This window comes from Clinocottus analis, unplaced genomic scaffold (genome assembly GCF_023055335.1).
Source record: "Clinocottus analis isolate CAN_PGR_092001 unplaced genomic scaffold, fCliAna1.0.p SCAF_8, whole genome shotgun sequence".
Lineage (NCBI taxonomy): Eukaryota > Metazoa > Chordata > Actinopteri > Perciformes > Cottidae > Clinocottus > Clinocottus analis.
In genome coordinates this window covers 4,739,790-4,760,961 of record NW_027176240.1, presented here as the reverse complement: position 1 = coordinate 4,760,961, position 21,172 = coordinate 4,739,790, and the positions used below count along the sequence as shown (strand labels likewise).

Below are 21,172 nucleotides of genomic sequence, written 5' to 3'. Positions count from 1 at the left end.
ATCACTATAGAGCTGCATGCACCCAACACCTAGTCCCAGTGCATTGTATGTCTGCATCATTCATTAAAAAGCATTTTACCAACACATGCTCTTCAAATAATTTACTAGATGACAAACTAATTTTCGAGGAACATGCTCTTTTTAAAAAAAAAGAAAAAAAAAAGGAAATTGATACTTTCATCGATGCCCTATTTTTTTCTTCTTCTTTTCGAGCCGAGGGGGCGGAGGGAGATGCGGAGGAGAGAGGGCGGTGCTAAGTGTCCTCCAGTCATCCTCTCACCTCCCTCCTTTCAGTCGTATGCTGTCGTTTGAACGGGGAGGACAGACAAGCCACCGGTCAGAAATGACTTCACACTTCATTTGAGGAGTAAACAGACGAATTTACAGCACCTGTAAACTACTGGACTTTTTTATTTTCTCCTGCTCTTCCGCCGCGCACTGGATATTTTCCCTTCATTGAATCATGTCGGAGGAATATTTCTCTTAACGTTTTGGCCTCTGTGAGCTTATTTTTCTTCTTCTTTCCCCCCTCTCCAGAGCATAAAGCCCTACCTACCTGGCTCAGGTCTCATGGAGACTGTCTCCATTCGCTTCTGGAGATAGCTCGTGCTCACGAAAATGTAAATCCCTTCAAATGAGGGAGCCAAGCCCAGCCGCTGGCGTCTGAAACAGCTGTGTCGTGTCAAGAAGATTGTGGATTAACATTTTTTTTCTTCTTCTTCGTCTCCCCCCTCCCTTTTAAGAAAACCACTGACCCGGTGTTATTTTTTTTCCGTGTGTGTGTGTCCAAAATGAGCGTCGATTTAATTGAATTAATAGCCAAAACAAACACGTATTTCTCCTCGGGAGTGCACATTTTTTAATAGGCGCCAGTTTCCCCCCCCGTTGGAAAATATGGAAACCGAGGTTTTCTCCCCTTTGCTGGAGCAGTTTATGCTCACGCCGCTGGTCTGCTGGGTAAGAGCCCCCCGATTCAGCATCGTAATGTGTGCTAAGCTCTGCTAATTGAACCGCCCCTGTGGAAGAAAGCGTCCATTTGAAGTGCTTATTGGGGAGCCTAACACCTCCTTTCTGTCCCATTGCAGGTGAAGACAGTCGGCCAGGCGACTTTGACCGACGGCACCCAATTATCGGAATATATTGAATTAGTGGACGGGATTTACCTGAACGAGATAATGCTCGAGATGTAAGTGCTTTAACACTCATTCAGAAACGCCCCCCATGCACCAGGAGAGGCCATGTAACAAGCATGCAGACACCTTCTATTGGGATCCCAAACTCATCATGTTAAAGGTCTTACTGTGTGTGTGTGTGTGTGTGTGTGTGTGTGTGTGTGTGTGTGTGTACACACAAATGATCCCCTGGGGCTTGTAATGGTCATCCCCATATGACCAAATTAAGCATTTTCTTCAAGAACTCCGGCCTCTGTCCAGCACTTTAAATTGTCTGCTGAAGTGAATGTAGGCTATATCCGTACAAAGGGACCTTGTATTGAGGGCAGTCGTGAAGTCACACTGTCTTCCTTGCAGACAGTTATTGTCAGGATTCCTCAGAGCTGCCTTGGTTGCCTCGCGAGCATCCGTGGATGCGAGGAAGGAGGCAGCAAGCAGCTTCCACAACTTCCTGTAGCCTTGTGTTTGTGTTTTTTTTTTCAGTTTGCAGACTGTCATCCGCAGCTGACTGTGAGGGAGAGCATTGGTCCTGGAAGCTACAGAGTTTCCTGTTGCGTTGCAGATTAAAAAACTAGGAATAGTATCGTCTTGAGCGGACGAACGCTGGAAGGAAGTGCAGAATCTGGATGCGGATTACACGGACTCCTTCATCAATGTAGCAGGCCAGCAAAGTGCGTTTGTTTTCACTCAAGTAGACGGGAAGTAGATGCTTTGGCAGATCTCTTTATGATGAGAGAGAGAGGGAGGGAGGGAGAGTTCTGGAGAACATGAGGCATTAGATGTGTCTGTGTGAATCCGTCTTTCCAGTCATCTCCTAACATATAGCATGGCAGCAGACAGCTTTCCATTCCTTTGTCTGGTTTAGAGCTGCTACTTCCCGCTTGCAGGGCACATTTTTCCCCCATATTTTCCGCTAATGCCACACTCTCCACTGTCAGCGTTCGCTCTCGCCCTGTTTGCATGCTTCCCAGTGGAATTGATTTTCACCCCCGGAGGAGATTGTGTTGTGTTGCAGTTTCACAGGCCGACTTCGGTCAGTGTCACTCGTATTCCACGCTTTGGACGGCGGAGTTGTCTCTGTGTAAGGACGCTCGTCTTCTGCAGAAGTGCATCTGTGTATTTCCTACATGAGCAGAATATACCTCGGTAGAGTGAATCGTTTTTGGAAGGGGTGAGCTGTGGCTGTGTTGCACGAGTGGCCTTTTCCTGTCTCTGGTGGGTGTCCTGCTCCTGCCCTCGTCCACTGTCCTCGACCTCCCGCTGCTAAGCCGCCTACCTTCAGGTTTCTACTACCTCTTCTTTCCTACCTCCTCCTCCTCCTCCTCCTCCAGGCTGTGTATCTATACTCTCAAAGGAAACATTCAAAGGTGTTTAAAGAGGCCATCGCAGGTTCAGTTGGACAACGGCGTCTGTCCTTTTTCACACACACGCACACCCACAGCCTCTTCATAACGATTAACAAGTCATTCAGTATATTTAGAGCCTTTTCCCCATTGGGAAGTTGTATCGCGGAAAGGCACCCGGAAGGATACGAGGAGGGGGAGAGGACTGGAAGGGTGTGTGAGACGGGAAAACGTTTTGCCGAAATGGTTGGAAACCTTAAACATGGCAGCAAAGATACACGCAAAGAAATAACAAGAGGGCCACATGCAAAAAAAAACCAACCCTAAAATCGGAGCCGTGGTTGGCTCAGCCACACGGCAACTCCTCAGATCCACATATCAAGGCCGAGATGTTTGGCAACGGGAACTCGGTAGGATTTCTGTCTGCAAATAAGTGGACCGAGTTGGACGGGACCTTTACGTGTGTGTGTGTGTGTGTGTGTGTGTGGAGTGCTCCTGTACACAGCGGCCAGCGTTGAGCTGAAATGAACTGTGACTGGCTTAGCGATCGCCTGACAGGATGTCGGGGATTGCCGGTCACAGCCTGCTCTGTTTATATTTGTGTGTGTGCTTTTCTGTAGGGCTTCTGTGTCTGCGTGGGACTCAGTGTGTGTGTGTGTGTGTGTGTGTGTGTGTGTGTCTATGGCTGTTTTTTTCTTCTATGCTTTTTCTTTTGGACTGAGGCAGCTGTTGGTAGTCGTCCTGCTCAGCCACCCTCCCACACAAAAGGCCTACAGTACTGGTCAGACGCTATGTGTTGGTGTTGGTGAGACTGCTTTTTGTCTGCCTCTCCCACTCTCCCAGCACCACGCGGTCTCCTCCCGTTAGCCGAGCTAACTGAAATAAACTGTTAAATAAGCTCATTTACATGCCTCCAAACCACAGTTTAAGGGAGTTTTATATGATGGCATTCCTCAAAGACATGCGTCTTGTTTTATTTATTAAAAACGAAATATTGGGGACGCACCGATCTGACTTCTTCAGTCCCGATAAAGATACCTGGGTACCACGATTGCATTAATACCATGTAGGTATTCCTCAGTGTGTGGATTATTGGGATCTTTCTTCTTTAATATGCAAGGAAGAATCAGTCTGAAACATCGTTTTCCCACCTCTTGTAAATTGTATTGTAACAATACCTATACAGATATGCAGCTTATGAATATAGTGCATCAGCAACTTGGTAAAAAATCTTCCAAAACCCTTTATTAATGAACCCATCGACCAGTCGGCTAAATCGGTACCTGTGCGTGATTTTTAATCTGGCATTAAAAGACAGACATGTGGCCGAAAAGGGCCTTAAGTTTGTTCACATTTGTTGCTGTGTGACGACTGTAAGAATCACATGGGTGTTGAGAAATGCCTCTTCCACTGTTACTCCCATTAAAAAGCAGCTAAACCACAGGAACGTTTTCCAGCTTCTTTTGAGGGAGACTGCAGGCGACGATTAACGGGGATTGTATTCATTCCAGTTCCTGGGCTCCTACAAACACACTCTCACTTACTCCTTCTGTTTTCTCTCTCTCTCACACTCCTCTGTTATGGCACCTTGGGTGAGATATTTTGCCGTGCACGTCGGTTGGCATCGCCATTGCGATTGATCAGTTCCTGCTCAAAAGGCTCCGCCGTCGTTACCTCCAGTCAGCCGTGTTTACACTGAAAAACAACAACTAGAGTTCGGCATCGAATAAAACGCGCGCCTCCAAATATAAAGACAGCAGTGTATGAAAGTCAGCGTGCGTAAAACATTAATAAACAGCATTCAATTGGTTTACATCAACATATTTTTTTCTCTCTCTCACTCACAGTCCTCTGGCCGGAGAAACTTGAGCGTTTAACGTTTTTTCCTGGTGATGTCAGCTGTCGTAGTGTAAGCTGGAGTGTCGCTGTGTGAATGTCTCTGTGTGGCAGACAGGCTGGCAGCAGTTGTCATCGGAACAGCATGGGAGAGCATATAGGGGAAAGAAGAAGGAGAGAGACCCCGGGATTATCTAACGGTTTGCTGACACCCAGATGGCACCACGTCACCGCTCCCCCTCCTCCCGCCTGCCCTTGTGACTGACATTACCGAGCCAATTAGATGGCCTCCTCCGCGCTGTCAAACCAATTAGTTTTCCCGCTCGGCGAGAGGAGCCCAATTCTAGTTTTCTGCCAGAGTGACAACGGTCCAGTTGAGTTCTCTGTTTCGCTGCCAATCCCGTAGCCCCGTGCTGGCTCGTTGGCCTATGAACCAATCAGGCTGTCCTCTACAGAGTAATGCAAGTGAGATGGACGTGTCTCAGAGTGGAAAAAAAAGATTTGCTTGAATTGACAAGTATTTGTAAAGCTCAATATCACAAATGTGGACACATGTCTGGCATTTGCAAAGGAAAATTGTCATGTGTGACCCTGGAAATCAGTCCTGACTGATTGTGTACTAGTTTGTGGGATTAAGTGCATTAAGTATAGAGAGAGAACCTGTGTTATGAAAATAATGTCGCGCATGTTGTACAGGCTAGTTCCTGCTGCCTTGAGTATTCGTACAGATCTGTGCACGTCTGTAAATCCGTCCGGATGACTGCACACATGGGAATGAGAGTGTTAAAAGGTGACGTTCCCCTTGCATCTGCGTATTTTTTCCTGCTTATGAGAGTGCTTTCTAGTGGCTGTCGAAACCACAAAGTAAACCTCATGAGTCAGTCGATTTTTAAATTTTAAAGCATTTTTTCTCTCAAGGCCATGTTACAGTCAACTCCCTGCAGGCTCTCATACACAGGATGTCCTCGCTGCGCCCGTCATCACTTCCTTTCATGACAGAATTGGGCTTTTTGACACGGCGTGCAAACGCACAACCCCTCGACCAATGAGCTCCGTGTAGGAGTCTTTATGTGGAAGGACGCCGCTGAAGGACGAGTGTTGGTTTGAAGCCCTGAACCCAGTTGGTCTTTTGTTGTAGACTATGCATGCATCATTTGATTCTCTGGTTATCGTTGTTCTAGCATATGGAGGCTACATTATGCTCTTTTCTTTTTTTTTATGGCTTTGTTGCTATATTTGGATATTCTGAGGTTACCAGCCATCTGGCAACGTTTGATTACAGGCAGCATCTAGAAATGGCCACATACAGGACCAATTTTTTTCTTTAACTCGGGGTGAAAACCTTTCGTGAAAAAATATCCGACCTGGAAGAAACTCCTGTTTATGTTGCTCTTTAAACCAATAAATGGAAACATGAAGGATCTTTAGTTTGCCTTTGCTTTCTCCCTTGGGTCTGATACCAATATAGCTGCAGCAGTCAATTGATAAGTTCATAGAAAATGTAATGAATGAGCTTTTTTTGTTCACAGAAATACCAGAAATGATCTGGTTCCAGCATATCAAATTTGCTAATTCTCTTTGCCTTGCAATCAAAACATCTTTTGGGTTTTGGACTGACGGATGATGATCGTCTCATTTGCCTCTATCCTCTCTGCCATCTCATTCAACTCCCTCTTTCTCAAGTCTCAACCGCTACTGTATCTTTCTCTCTCGCTCCCTCCCTCTGCTCCTCCTGCTGGAGTCATTTCCTTCATCTCTTGTCTGCTCGTCTGTCCGTGCCTCACCTCTCTCCCCCGTCGTCCTCCTCTTGTTTTCTTTTGAGCGGCATGCTGAAGCCCTTTGTTGCCTTTTTTTTTTTTTTTTTTTCCAGGGCGAGCCACAGCAGAAGCAGGCCGAGCTGCCGCTCGCTGAGCTCTTTCAGTCCTGTTCGATTCTCCCTGCTGCTGCTTCCTGGACTCAGGGGGGGTCTGCTGCTCCTCCCCATCCAAGTGTAGAATCGCACGTTAATCCGTCATCGCTCGTAATCACGACCGTGTCACGGCCGTCTCCGCTGCGTCGCTCTAGCAGGAGGATGTATATCGAGTCAGACAGGAAACAGCAGCTGTGACCTTGAGAGGACAAGACCTTTTAACAAGGCTGTGTTAACGTGAGGCACCTTTTTAGAAAAAAAAATCCCATAACCAAGGACATGTTAAAGCCTAAACGGCCCGATTTAGGATTTTTAAACACAGGTTTTCTCAGCCCGAGCAGTTCAAAGTCAGTCTGTTTTTACAAGATCGATAGTTCATTAAATGCATTCTCAGCATTATTTGGAGTTTTCCGGGCGGCGCCGTGTTCAGCATCTGTCGGGTAATGGCACATATTACCATTTATACCTGAGATCTTGCAAATTGGTTAATTTAGCCGTTGCTGCTGTTTTTTTCTGTTAAAGCAAACTCAACACTTCCTCCATCTGCTTCATGTTGCAAGCCCTTCAGCCGCTCAGGGGGCATAATCCCTTCTGTTCTCTGGAAGACCTTTTGCTGCGACGCATCTGCAGGAAGTGTTGAGTTGCTCATTAACAGCAGCTTAACTTTGAGAATTACCAGCACGGTGGAATTAATCAGTGACCAAGTACACCACTTCTGTTAAAAAAAAGAGGAACTCGGTGCAGCAGAGAAGTTTGGAATTGTTTGGTTTACTTCGCAATTTGACTTATTATTCGATGCATCTCATTGCATTTCAATGTCTTGTGGTCTTAAGTGCTTGTAGTCCAGCACAAAACAAAGCGTCCCATCAACATCCAGTGTGCTACCAGTGTGTTTATCTGGAGTCCCTATGGATACAGCGGCAGAGCCGTGGAATGGGAAGAGGCCCCGTGGAAACACAAAGACAAAGACAGGAGAGAAACTATCCCGTGAAAAGCCAAGACGAGGAAGCAGGGTGATGAGCGCCACATACCAATGGTCAGATCCTCACTGGGCTTTTTATACACTATGTCTCTCGTGGGAAAAGGGTGGAGGATGACAAGAAAAAAGGGATGCGATGGGGGCTGACTCCGCCTCCGTAGCAAAAGGCATACTATTGGCAAACCTAGCTGCAAACCGATGGTTTAGAAACGCAGTATTCTTCATGTGGTTTGCTAATTATTCTTAATAAGGCTGCATCATAACATCCGATGTTCTAAAGTGCTTCATTCTCCGCTGCTTTGAGAGTCATTTCGTTAGTAAAAGTGCTGGTTATGCTTGTTGCCTGTACATGCTTCAGGCGGTCGGTGCGTTGACGTGCGCTCGGGTATGACGAGATTTGATTTGAACAAGATTTTAGGCTGAACGTCAATCATTGCAAATGGCCTGTTAACGTTTAAACAAAGTTATCTTGCAGAGCTTTAGCGTTCATTGCTCTCTTGAATTTGGCTCGTCCTGTCATGTGCGTGTCAGAGTGACGTGTTTGAGCAATGGGATAGTGAATTCAAGCCATTATCCTATAAACTCATTCAATATGTTGATTATTATTCCAAGTCTTTTATCATGTGGCCTGTCCGCTACTACGAAGCTTCACAAGCAACTAAATATTAAGAACTTGTTGATTGTTGGGTTAGCAATGGTTTCCAAATGGTTTAATTACAGTAATAAGAATTTGATCTGGGTAATTGAGTCAAGTGTGTGTTCTGAGGGGTATTAGTGTACACACTGGTTTAAAATGTCTTATTTTGACATTTTAGATTTCATGTTCTAGTTTGTTGTGAGAGGATGACGACTCATCTTCATCTCAGACGGGTTTTAATTTTTAATCTGGACGTTACAGAAGCAAAGCCACAGAATTACCCTGAACTGCTCGCATTGGCTCCTAATACCCCCACCGTGTGTGTGTGTACGTCTCTCACACGGTCACAAACACACACACACACACTCACTCCCCTGCCGTGTTTGGACAGTACAGCTCATAAGCTCTATCCCCAACACGTGGCCAAATGAAGCCTGCATTCTTTTCTTTGTATGTGTGCATTTAGCCTACTTTGTGTGTGTGTATGTGTGTGTGTGTGTGCCTGGCTGCTCATGGTGACTGTAATGTAGCCTGTCATATGTGGGTTAACACTACTCTCTAACCTACCCAGCCAATCAAAGCCGGGACATGAGAGGAGAAAGCGCCGTGGCCCTGGGCTCTCCAGAAGGCTGCGGTGGCTCATCGACGGCACCGACGGACCGGCTTATTGACTGGCCGTCTGGCTGACTCGCTCACTAGCTGTCTGGCTCTCTGGCTCTTTATTTGGCTTCCTGCCTTCCTAATGTATTTGTCTATTTAAAGCCGTAGGTTTACCGTATCAGCAGGAACGGGGCAGGAGCCAGTAAGGGGCATCTTTGACCTCCGTTACTGTTCTAATACCCCGTGTTTATTCCGGCTGCCGATCCAGGGTAGCGGTGGGGGGGGTTCGGTGTCGGCCCCGTCGCGCGCTCGCACACGTGGCATCGAAGCCCAAAAATGACCCTGATGGTGAAGGAATGTATGACGAGGCAACCCTGTTGTTGCTGCTGTTTTTCCCTCTTTTTCAATCTCTGACACTGACACACACACACACACTCGCACCTCATTCACCACATCGCCCTCCTCGCCCCGACAGGATTACAGCCTCCTGTGCTTTTAATTAACGGGTTAAATAGACCCCCTACTATGGACCTCCAAAGGGGCTGAGCGTGTGTGTGTGAGGGGCGGGAGGAGGAGGGGGGGGGGGAGATGGGGAGGTCACATGACTGTTCATTTAGACCCGTATTAAAAAGAACCCTGTGTCCTCGTGATTAGCATGATGGTGTGGGGGTGTGCATATCGGGGCGGAGGCTGATCAAAAGACTAATTAACACATCCACACTACAGCCGGTTGATTTAAGAGACAGGCGTTCTGCCCCCTTTTTTTTTTCTTAGTGTAAACAATAAGCTTATTATATATTAGAATATATTATTTAACAGTTAAGCTACTAAAGCATTAAATGCACATTCCAATAAGCACAGTTAAATTTCATGAACACGATGGATGGGAACTTGGGGTATTTATATTCCTGGGTATGTGAGAGGTTTTTATGGTGTGGTTTTATATGAAAAACCTTTTTTCTGAGTGGAAGCGGAGCAGCAGCCGCAGCATGCTAAAGTCATTATGAAGAGCCATTGAGCCAGAAGTCCCCTGTGACTGTAAGCATCCACCAGAGCTGAATGTCCTTGAGGAAGATGAAGAATCCTTCACCTTTTGACCTCTTCCCTCAGACGAAACAAGAAAAAAAAAAAAAAAAATCTTGATTTATGTTCCGTCTTAATGTTTTTCCAGGATGACGCTTCATGCACGCATACAGACGTGCTATTCTAGAGTGCTGGAGCACAGAGGCAGACATGCGCACACGCATGCATGACTACACATGTGCCACACACTGCATGCATGCACGCATACATTCACAAGCAGCCAGGACTCTCCTCCCCCCTACTTAGAGCGTGTTGACCCCATTATATAGGTCACGAGATCCATGCTTTGAAGTCTGAAGTGCATTTCATGAAAAAGAGAGCTGCTCCTTAGTCCTGGTGGTGTACGGCTCTACAAATATCAAGTACTTCAGAAGTGTTGTTTTCCCTGACAATCCCAAGGCAAATGTATTATGAATTATTTACAGGCTTTTTTTTTTTTCTCGGGAGGTGGGTGGGATTCTACTACTGTTCCCTCTAGGGCTTGGTGCACGCTAGACGAAAGATGCTTTTGACGTCTTGAGGAATTGTAGCGTGTATTCATACACACACTGTGCTGCTGCTGCTGCTGCTGCTTTCACAGCTGTAACGCAACTGCTAACGTCATACCCATCATCACGCAGGCTCGCTAACGTTACGCCTGGCTTGCACTAATCCGGTGGACACACTGACATGAGTATGCCAAAGCAGACGCACAGCTGACAACCTTGCAGCTAAACGAATTGATTAGATGGAGACGTACGAGGAAAGTGGCTGCACGCATCCACAACAACGCACGCAGGAGTCCAACTTGGATGAACTGGGGACGGCCTGTTTTGCAAACCTAGCGGCAATTTGGTCCGATTAGACATACGAGTTTATCTTTTTAATGTTAAATAATTGAAATATTAGTTGTACTGCATTCCATTTAACTATGAATTTAACTCGCGTGCCAAACACACGGTTTTGAAGCCTGCAGAGTATGACGGTCTGTGTCTTTCTAAGTGTCTCTTTGCTACTTGAAACCATATCTGCTCTTGTGTCACCGCCTCCGTTCTGGGAAGTGGGAGTCCATGAAAATAGGAATTTCCCTCAGGGGATCAGTCGTTCTCACATTAAGGCCACATGTCTTATTGGTCTGTTTAACTTTTAACCTGCGCGCACACAAAAACCGCCATTTCAACAACCTTTTTAATTAATTCTATTAATGCTGTCAAAGGTGCCAGTTAGGAAAGTAACTTTAAAGTCGAGATGTAGGAAAGTAATTGATAAATGTGTGGATGGCTAATTAATACTGACCATGTGCTTGGCAGATGGCGTGTTGAGCAATGCAGACAGACTCTCAAATTGCCAGGGAACTCACCTCTCGGCACCAATTATTTACACCAATTAACATGCAAGTAACTGTGGTTTAACAAGGTTTGAGATGAGATGGGGTTCGGTATCTTAAAGTTAATTTGCATAGATATGCAAGCGGTGGTGGGGATTGTTGGATAACAGCAAGTGGGGAGGCGGGTTTGTGGAATGTCTCTGAGGCTCACTAAAACATGTTAGCACCCGTGGTAACATCAGTCGTCGTGCGCGCTCCTTTTTTTAATGTCCCTTGGGCAACTCGGGCTCTGTATCCTGCAAGCGTTAAGGAGAAAAACATATTCTCTTTGATTCAGACGGATGAAATGGAGATCATGGCCAGAATTGCAGAAACGCATGCTCCCTTTAGTAGTTTGAAGCGCAGTGTACAGAGGATCCTCTGCAGACTGTCAAGGCTACGAAATGTAAATGCTGCATGTTTGAATTTGATTTAAACTGAATGAAGAATTAGATTTTGAAGGCTGAAAAACAACAGTCTGAAACACTGAGGGCCTCCAGATTTAAGGGGTGGCCGACACGTTCAAAGACAGACAGGTCTTTGAATGCGTTTGGGCTTTCTTTCACATGTTTATGGCGCTGACCCTTCTTTGACAAGGGTCCATTGTCACTGTGTTGCTAATGATTTTAGCCAAACACACGCTTGTCAAACAACAACCCAGTGACCCATGCTAAGAAATAGTTTCTGTACATCTTCAACCGACATTTATCTTTGCTACAAACAGACATTAAATAACTGAATGACATTTTTTTTTCTCCCCCCCCCCCGCACAGAAATCCAAAGGCCACGGTGCAGAGGACCAACAAGAAGGTGAACAATGACCCCACACTGCGCATCCAGAACCTCTCTATTCTCATCAGGCAGATTAAAGCCTACTATCAGGTGAGAGCTCTCTCTGCTGAACAGCTGCAAAGTCAGATACCATGTGATCCTCTCTGTGCTTGAACAGTGTTCACGTTGCAATGAAAGTTATTGCTGTTATTTTTTTTGCAGACTCATGATGAATAATTTTCATACACTTGTCAAGCACTGCTTTGTCTCAATCTCACCTCCCAAGTAAAGCTGTTTCCATGTTCACCTATGCCTGAACTGGAGGGGGTCAAACAGGTTTATGCCCCTTCGGTTAAAGTAAAACAAATACAATCAGACAACACAGCTTTCACTCACGCACACACGCACACACACACAAACACGTGTCCACACACGCATATGCCACATTTAACTTGGCAGTACACACAGAGATGTATTTGCACATGTGTATCTGCGTGACTGCGTATGATGTGGTATCGTGACCCCCCTCATCCAGATGCCAGAGAGGGCCCAGTAAATATCCAGAGACATCAGGGATGTGAAACGCATGAAGCCACTGATCTGCCTCCCCTGCACACTGTTATATAATTCCATCACTTGTCTGCTTTTATTTTTAAAAAAAAAAGGATCTTGTGCAGCATACAGACGTAGAAGCTTTATTCACAGATATGTGATGGTGATGGAAGTCACATGTAGTTACATGCAAGGAAGTCTTATCTAATGTTCGGTCTGTTTACCGCTTGGCACAGTTGGTTAACTCTGTCCCCGACCGTCAATCATCACATTTACTAAAAGGAAGAAGATTGAGGCTTCAAAGAGAAAGTGGAGGAGGATGTGAAGGGGAGGGGGGAGTTAAAGATGGAGGAAAGATGAACTCTGTGATAACAACATATCAGAGAGTGATATGACCACATGTGGAAAGCTGTAAAGGCGGGAGTACCGCATTGATATACAAGTAGTCTGGGAAAATATCTGTAGCCGCACGTCCTGGGACATCTATTAACCACATTGTTGATTTTGGAGTATGCACATAAGGAGGCTGTTAAACAACTTTGAGTTTGAGGCCCATATCGGAGGCTAGATGCCAAATAGTTGATGCTATCTAAACTGTAATCCATTATGGCTGAGACTATGAATACATGAGGATGTACGGAGGTGTAATATACTAGGTCTGACTATAACCTGTGGGCCTAAACTGACCTCTAGCAATCCTGGGAAATGGCTAAACTGAAGCCTGACTGGTATTAGCAGCACATGATCCTAGTTTTCTCTACAGTGTGCAAATGAATATTGTCTGTTAGAACAAACATGATACGCAACCAAATGTCAAGTTTCTGTTTGAATTGTTCAGTTATTTCTAATGTAAATGTTTTAACTGCGGTCATACAGTACTGGCTAATTACAGTGTCCGTTATTAACTGTGTCTGAATGTTAATCCATTTGTGTAACCTGTGAGTTTAGTGAATTGAAAAAAAATCCAGAGATAATATGATTCATGACATTGCTGCAACAGTGTTTTAATGTGTTTATTTTGATGGACAGAGATTGAGCGTGAACTCCAGCATGCTCTTGCGACAGTGCCGTACATTTAGGGATGTTTATGTCCGAGCGGTCACACTGACGGAGACACAGATTTCCCACATTTCAGACTCAGGACTCTGACCCATATCCTCAGGGGCTGTGGCTGTGAAGAGGCGACATACTTACTAATTTAGTATCCAGTGTTTTTTAAGGCCTACTTTTGGCTGAACGCAATAAAACAATGTGATGAATTGATATTACTTGAATAAGTATAAGTTTTTAAAACTGTTCCAGAAGTCACGTCACTTGTTGGTTAATTGCTCTGTTAGGTCTAGTTTGCCTTGTTCCTAAACATCCTGTTAATCACTCACCGTCTAATTTAAACAGTCAGCCTATTGTGCAGACTTTGACATTATAAGCCTACAAAAGCCCCCACTAGGCCGCCTCAAACGGACGGCAGTATTATCATCGCTATCGGTGTCAGTGGTCGGGTCAGTGGCTGCTGGGGTTAAGTAGTGATCAGCACAGTCTGTGAAGGATGAGACGACAGGAAGGGTTCAAGACAATGACAAGGATGCAAGACGGGGTTCAAGACAATGACAAGGATGCAAGACGGGGTTCAAGACAATGACTAGGATTCAAGACGGGGCTCAAGACATGGACTAGGAATCAAGACAGGGCTCAAGACATGGACTAGGATTCAAGACGGGGTTCAAGACATGGACTAGGATTCAAGACGGGGTTCAAGACATGGACTAGGATTCAATTTGCTGTTGAAATGACGCGTACATTGTAAACTTTGCAAAATCTATTTACTCTTTTTAGGTAAATTTAATTCCTTTGAAAAAGAAATACAAAAAATAATTGTACTTAAATTTCTGAATGTATTAATACTAAAATGAATCAAATCATTGTTTTATCTAAATTTGGCCAAATTGTTCAACTCAAAGTGAGTTTTCCCTTTTCTTAAAAACGAAAATATCTTGGTTGAGGAGTAGGTATGCATGTGACTTTTTTTAGTCCTGATACAGATATTTTGGGGTAACTGTTTATCCCAGTCACTACACATGGTTCTCCTGACTTTGCAAAGCAAAATGTAACAAACGAATGCCTAGATATAAATGTGCTCACTTGTTATTTATTAAAACGTTGGTGTCCAATACCAGAACGGCTGTTTTGGAGATCTAAATGCAGGGCGAGAAGGGCAGTGTCTCTTTGTTTTTGAAGGCCTTTAACTCATTCTATTCCACGTTGTTTTAGCGTTGAAGGACATTGTCAGCCAACAAGGAAACGCTTGTTCGTCTGCGGTGTTTTGCTAATCTTCTCTGTTTGTTGCTGCGTCGCTCTGTTGACCTCCTGGTCCCACTATTGTTCAGCCACTTGTGTCTGCAGGCTCCGCCTCAAACAGACCACCTACAGGCTGAATATCACCCATGCAGATGCCTGCCGCCCTCAGGGGGCCCGACAGACCCTCAACGAACCCCCTTTATAGCCATTCAGGGCCTTAACCACCCACAGAATTGATATTTAGACCAACGCCAGACTGTATCAAAATGTGGTTCTTGGAAAAAGGCTTGGCTTGTTCGCGCGGGGGATATTAGTATTTCATGCCAAAGAGTTTGAGGTTGGGTGGCATAAAAAGCCACGAGACCCTCTTGATTGCTTGCTCTTTGAATTTTCTCAGTTCTTTCATGCAGTTTCCTTTTTATCTCTCTTTGAGTTACAAGTAGTCGACCGTCCGTGACGTGAGTTTTTCCTCATTTTACTGCTGCGATCATTGCAGCAGCTAATCAACTAAAGGTGTCAAGAGGGTGACTCGTGTGTATTCATTCAAAGTAAAGAGACTTACTCAGATTTAGTAACGCTCAGAAGAAGGCGTTAAAATGCGACACCGCAAAGGAAGAGAGCAAGTGTGAGAGACGAGGACGGATGGCCTTTCATCTAATCATCGGGAAGTATTGCACTCGTTTGCGTGGGGAAAATTTAAGGCTCCATATAATGGAAATACTCAAGTATAGTACCTCAAATCTGCACTTAAATACACCACTGAGTAAATGTACCAAAAGCACAAAGTCCTTTATAGAATCGTAATCTTGAGTTTGCCCCAGGAGGATCTGAGGTCCACCCACCACAGTCTCACACAATCCTGTGGGAAACTTTAAACCCCCTCACACACGGTTTCTGCTTTAGAATCAAAAAGAGACAGTTCTTCTTGGGGCAACAAGGATGGAAATTGTCTTTGATATATAGTGTGGAGTAATTTCCTTTTTCCTGTGGTTGTTTTATCAGATACTGGTTTTGGATTTCCACAGCCATATGGACGAAACCATTCAGGGTCCTCTGTTAATGGACCTCGCAGGTTCTCAATGTGTTTGTACTACTCAGCACTTTGAAATAGGGCATGGAGTGAGTGGAAGCCTTGTATGGTTGGTTGCGTCCTGTGATTCAATAAATTGATCTCACTTGAGACCCTTTTTAATTAGATTTTCCCCGGCTCCGTTAGAAAACCACTCTCTGTAAACATCCCTGGATGTCAACAGAGCAAATGTTGGCGCATAAGTGGACAAACCTAAAAGCAATGCATCAACTGGGGCTGAATTCATTCAAATAAAGTCAATGTCTTCCATGGCATGGTATCCATAGATTTCATTTAGAGTGTCTGGTGGGTCAGCGAGGGCTCCAATTCAATAAAGTCTTCCTCCCTTTCTTCCCTCCCTAAGGCTCTTCTGGTGTCAAAGTGATGACTTATTCATTAACCTTCTTGAACCATCGGCGGCAGACCGTTGGGGAGGTTTTCTTGGACTTCTCTTTGTCCCTTTCCTCCCCATCCAACCCTTACCGTCACCACTTTTCCACTCCTCCTCTCTGCCCCCCCCCCCCCCCCTCGTGACTTCTGTACGAGATGCAATCCCACGGAGATCGACTTTGTGCAGAGGTTGTGAAAATGTGAATTGACGAGAGGCAAGAATTTCAATGATGATGTTTTTCATTTCGCAGCTCTCGTGGGTAGAGCGTGAGAGTGTGTGTCTGCTATCAAAGTCTCTTTTATGGTTCTGGTACAGTAGATTGCGTAGGCGGAGGTAGATGTCTAGACGGACTTCTGAATCTGGTAAACAGATAAAGACTGAACAGCTGTGTGTGTGTGTGTGTGTGTGTGTGTGTGCTTGTCTTAATGAAAGCACCGTGCATTTTAACGTTGCATATTAGCAGCCATGATGATTGTGAGAACACATTTCCTGAAGTGAGGGTCGACGTGCATGCTAGCAATCAATGCATTCCTGTTTCATAAGTGGGATATTAACCTTTCCGGATACTTGGGGGGTCATTTCTGTACAGCAGAGTTAACTGAAAGTTCCATTTTTTTTCATGCGGTCAGTCCAAATATGTATACTGGGCCTCCTTCTTAATTTCGTGGCCTTGGTTTGGCAGTCTTAAGCAGGGTGTAATATCCTTGCGCTTCAGTCAGCTGAACTAAAATCCTTGTGCTTTTACTAGCTTCTCTCAAAGCTGGCTAAGTGAATCCCTTTATCCTGAACTAAGACAACCAGGCTCGGAGAGCATCTGGTGCCGTTCAATGTCAAAACTACTCCTTCAAATTGATGGGATGGGAAAACCTATTTTCCGGTGACAAATGTGCCTACTTTGTACTTTACTTCAATAAAAATATTCACGCTCCCTTTTTATATGTGTTTTTTTTAAATCTTGATTAGTTTTATTGCAGTCTATTGAGCACTGTTGTGCACTTAAAAACAGCACATGTCTCTGCTCCCAACCTCAGAATAAGCTAAAGAAGTTACTTTTGGAAATAAGAGCACTTCTGTCCTCTCTCTGCCACTGCTTTGGTTTGGGGTGTGGCGTACGCTGCAGGCTGGGAGCTCTGGTTTGACTGTTTTTCAAAGGGTGACAGAGGGCACCATTCATGCTGAGCGAGCCTGGCCCCAAAGGTTATTTGGCCAGGCTCCTCAAAATAGGCAATTAATGATGGGTTATTTGGTCCTCTCAATGCATTTTATTAGTTATCATGTTTGTCAGCCAAGTTGAAACTAAAAACATATTTCATCAGTTGAGCATTTCTTAAGATGAAGAATAATTCAATGTACTCAACTGTTGCCTGTTGTTTTTCTTGTTCCTTCTTCACTAAAGCCTCACAAAGATGCTCTGTTGCTGAGCCAGAGTGAACACACACACACACACACACACACACACACACACACACACACACACACACACACACACACACACACCATTCTGTACGGTTGATGGTTTTTGACTTCATCTAAAAAAGGAGAACATGCTTTTTCATCCTTGTTATTACAGCTTTTTGCCTCAAGCCAGCAGTTATTTTTATTGCCTTCAACTAGAACGCAGTCAAAACAAAACAAATATGTAAGTATTTTTTAATATACGTTGGTTTTGTTGGTCTGAAATTCCCTGTTGACGTCTTGTCTCGCTGCTCCTTTCAGCAGCATCAGTCATTCAGGGGCCAACCAGTTTATTAGGGCATATGCTTGTAGCTGCAGGCTCAATGCACGCTAGCTCGTCTGAATATCCTGTCGATGATGGGGGAGCAGCTGCCGAACTAGTTTTTGTTTAACAATCACATAGGCTGTGCTATATATATGGATGTGTGGATGGATAGATGGATATAGGGGGTTGGATTGTGGGTCCTTTTAGTGACACCAGCATCAGCTTGTCCAACAACCCTGACCTCTAATCCGCCTTGATTCTGCTGAGGCAGCTAAATCAATTACAGCTGAAGAGACTTGGGTGGTGTGGTTGCCACTGATGGCAACCAAAGCCCAAGTATTTGTTGCCAGTTTCTCAAAATGGTTTGCAAATGGAAACCTGGGGATGCATACCGTCGACCACCGAGATATACTTTTCAGATTTTTTTCAAAACAAGGGGAGTATGCTTGTAATGAAATGTCATTTATTGCCGCCGGCTGTCTTGTTTGCCGCTGACAGTCGACAAACACTCACTTATTCTGAGACATATTTGTCCACAGACACTGTTACACTGTTTTTGAGCGTTCAAGGCCTTCATGTCGAGCAGCGTTCCCGTTTACACCCAGAACCACTCACCACTCACATCACATAATCACGGCCTTGGACGGAGAACCGAACGTTGGCTTACCAAAATAACACGGTGTGCAGACACTTCTGCAAGCACCTCCTCTGTCTGGTCCATGCGCCTCGTGAGTTGGAGTGCATGTGAAAGGGTAGTTTGCATGATATTATGTAGAGTAGGTTCCCATATGCTGATGGTCGGTTATTTTCAGGCTCCGGCAGCGTTGCTGTATTAACGGGAAGCTGCAAGCCGGGTTCTTCTTTTCCATCTCTGAACTGGAGCGCGTCCAAAAGAAATCAATAAATCCAGCATTTAAAGTTTCAAACGCTTGACGTAGTTTGAAGGTTTTTAAACTGTTTTCTTTCAGTAGTCACAACATGTGGACGTAGGGCAGCCCATTATACATTTATCACTTTTTGTAGCTTGTACCAAGTAAACCCATTACTTTAAACCGTCTCTGAAGTTGAGTCCAAGCATATTAAACTTAATTGAAAACAGTAGATCAGAGTTAATGGAACAATCAGACTTCAGCTAATAGAGAGCAATCATTGCATCTGCCTAAATTGAATAGAATTGTGTGTGTGTGTGTACTTTTATCCAGTGTGAAGCAGAGCCCTGGGGTGAGACGGTGGTGGGGTGGAGGCATCGGGCTTCCCCAACCCACCTGCCTCCACCTTTTGAGGCGAGCAGCAGGATCAACCCGTCCACTCGTTCAGCCTCAGGGGTCTGCTGTGTGTGTAAAAAAAAAAAAAAAAAGCACTCTAGCTGATAGATAACTGCAGAGAACAAAGGAAACGGGGTCCTAATGGCTCGTTCTCTCCTCCTCCTCCTCGTGGAAAGAGACGATCTGTCCATCTGGCCGACAGTACGCTGCTGTCCTTTTCACTGGACTGTACCGCTGAGCCAAGAGCAACTGTTGTCAGGTCGCATCTAATTCATGAGCAGTTCAACAAGCACACTCTCTTTATTTCACTTCTCTATTCAACAAATTTGCACATGACCAGGAACTATGCCATAATTAATACAATACATTTCATAGGGTCATTTTTAGTTCCCTATTCATTATTTTTGTTTTAAGTTAAGAGCTCTTTTATCTTTCTGCTGGGCATCATAGACGTTTTTTTATTGGCATCAAAGTTAATGTTTTTATGAGTTAGTGTTCCAGCAGGTAATTAAACAATATGTTCTTTCCCACTTGAGGATGTTTGACGTTTTAATTTGAGTGTTCCTCCGTCCAATGGGCTACTGGAGGTTACTGCAGTGCGCAAATCCCCCTTTGTGCTCTTATGGGTCTATTATAGTGCTGAACGGCAGGACAAGCTTTCCTTGCAGTGATTCAGTTCATGGGGCGGTACAGTGATACCAGTTGTTTAAGTAAGTGTGTGTGTGTGTGTGTGTGTGTGTGTGTGTGTGTGTGTGTGTCAGATGTGAGAGAAAGAGGAAGAACCCTCCTTCCTCTTGTTGTTGGTAAAAAACCTTTTCAAGTTCATAATCTCTGCAGTTTTTCAGCAGGAGAGAAGTCCGCAGTGCCTTACCCAGGGGTGTGTGTGTGTGTGTGTGTGTGTGCGCACACACACACACACATTTGTACATGCGTGTCAGACTCCCTAGCATGGGGAAAATAAACCCATCTCCCCGTTTCTATGGTAACATTCCATGTCTGCAGAATGTGTGTGATTTCAGGGATCAGGCATCACACACACACACACACACACACACACACACACACACACAGTGAGTGGCAGTACAACTAGTCCTCTGTTAAATCTGTGTCGGCGTGTGTGTGTGTGTGTGTGTGTGTGTGTGTGTACTAGTTTAGCAGACAGGGCTCCTGTGTGACACACAGCAGCCTCTTAACCTTTCCACTCACACCACTTTAACACAAACGTACACACTTTCCTACTGTAAGAGCACGTGCACTATTTATCCTGGCACCCCTTGCCATGTATTACATTTACAGGTGTGTGTATGTGTCTGTCCTTTACCGAACTAATGGATCAGCAGAATATTATCTCAATTGTCAGCAGACACATCTAATTAAATACAATAGAGCAGGATGCAATCCTCCTAATAATGTAGGCTTTGCATGTCATAAAGGTATGTAAAGAATATTTTTCACTATGACTTTTTGTATTGATGATGTCTGGGATTTCCTTTCCAGAGGAAATGTTGGAGCAGCCCCCGGAGGACGAGGCAGATCAATATATCTTTGTGAGAGTCTATCACTATTAACAGACCTGCAGAGCTAATGTGAAGCCGCTGACATTAACATGAAGGCACGTGCCCAAATACCACGTCGCTTTGCACAAAATATATATTGAATGAGCAAATCCCGTTGTGTTCGACAAGCTCTCCCTTTTAACCAACGCCTCATTCTATCAGTCTAAATATCTCCGTGGGATGGAAGAGGAGCGAGTGTGGAGGAGCTGTGCGTCCTGCTGGAATCAATAATACAGCAATGTAGTGTCGGAGCTGAGGAGGGAGGGAGGGGGGGGGGGAGATGGTGAGGAGAGGAGGCAGCGCAGCCTTGCGTGCCTGGAGTGAGAAGTGTTGGAATCAAAGCTGCAGCTCTCGCTTTCTCCCGGTCTTCCCTTTCCCCGTTCTGTTTCTCGTTATTCTCCTTCATCACTCACTCACTCTTCACAATGTGAATGTCTTTTTTAAAAATGACTGACTTTACCTCGTGTATGTGTGTGTGTGTGAATTGGATAGGGATGGAGAGTGACATAGTGACTGAGCCAAGGACGTTTCTGCTGCCACAGCTACAGCCGGGCTTTCCATTTGAAAGCTCTGTGTGTGTGTGTGTGTGTGTGTGTGTGTGTGTGTGTGTGCGTGTGCGCGCTTGCATGCCTGTCTGTGTATGTCAGCG

General features: G+C 44.9%; 1 protein-coding gene across 5 annotated transcripts in view; it reads left to right on the top strand.

Moving 5' to 3' along the window:
- Nucleotides 1-306: 306 nt before the first annotated feature.
- ccdc88ab (coiled-coil domain containing 88Ab) overlaps nucleotides 307-21,172 on the top strand; it is a 63,717-nt gene continuing 42,851 nt past the window's right edge. For all 5 annotated transcript variants that reach the window (XM_068567245.1, XM_068567248.1, XM_068567247.1 and 2 more), the window contains exons 1-3: nucleotides 307-957; nucleotides 1,086-1,186; nucleotides 11,678-11,786. In XM_068567245.1, the coding sequence (XP_068423346.1) occupies nucleotides 895-957; nucleotides 1,086-1,186; nucleotides 11,678-11,786 (273 nt within the window). In that variant the 5' untranslated portion in view covers nucleotides 307-894. The remainder of the gene's footprint in view (nucleotides 958-1,085; nucleotides 1,187-11,677; nucleotides 11,787-21,172) is intronic.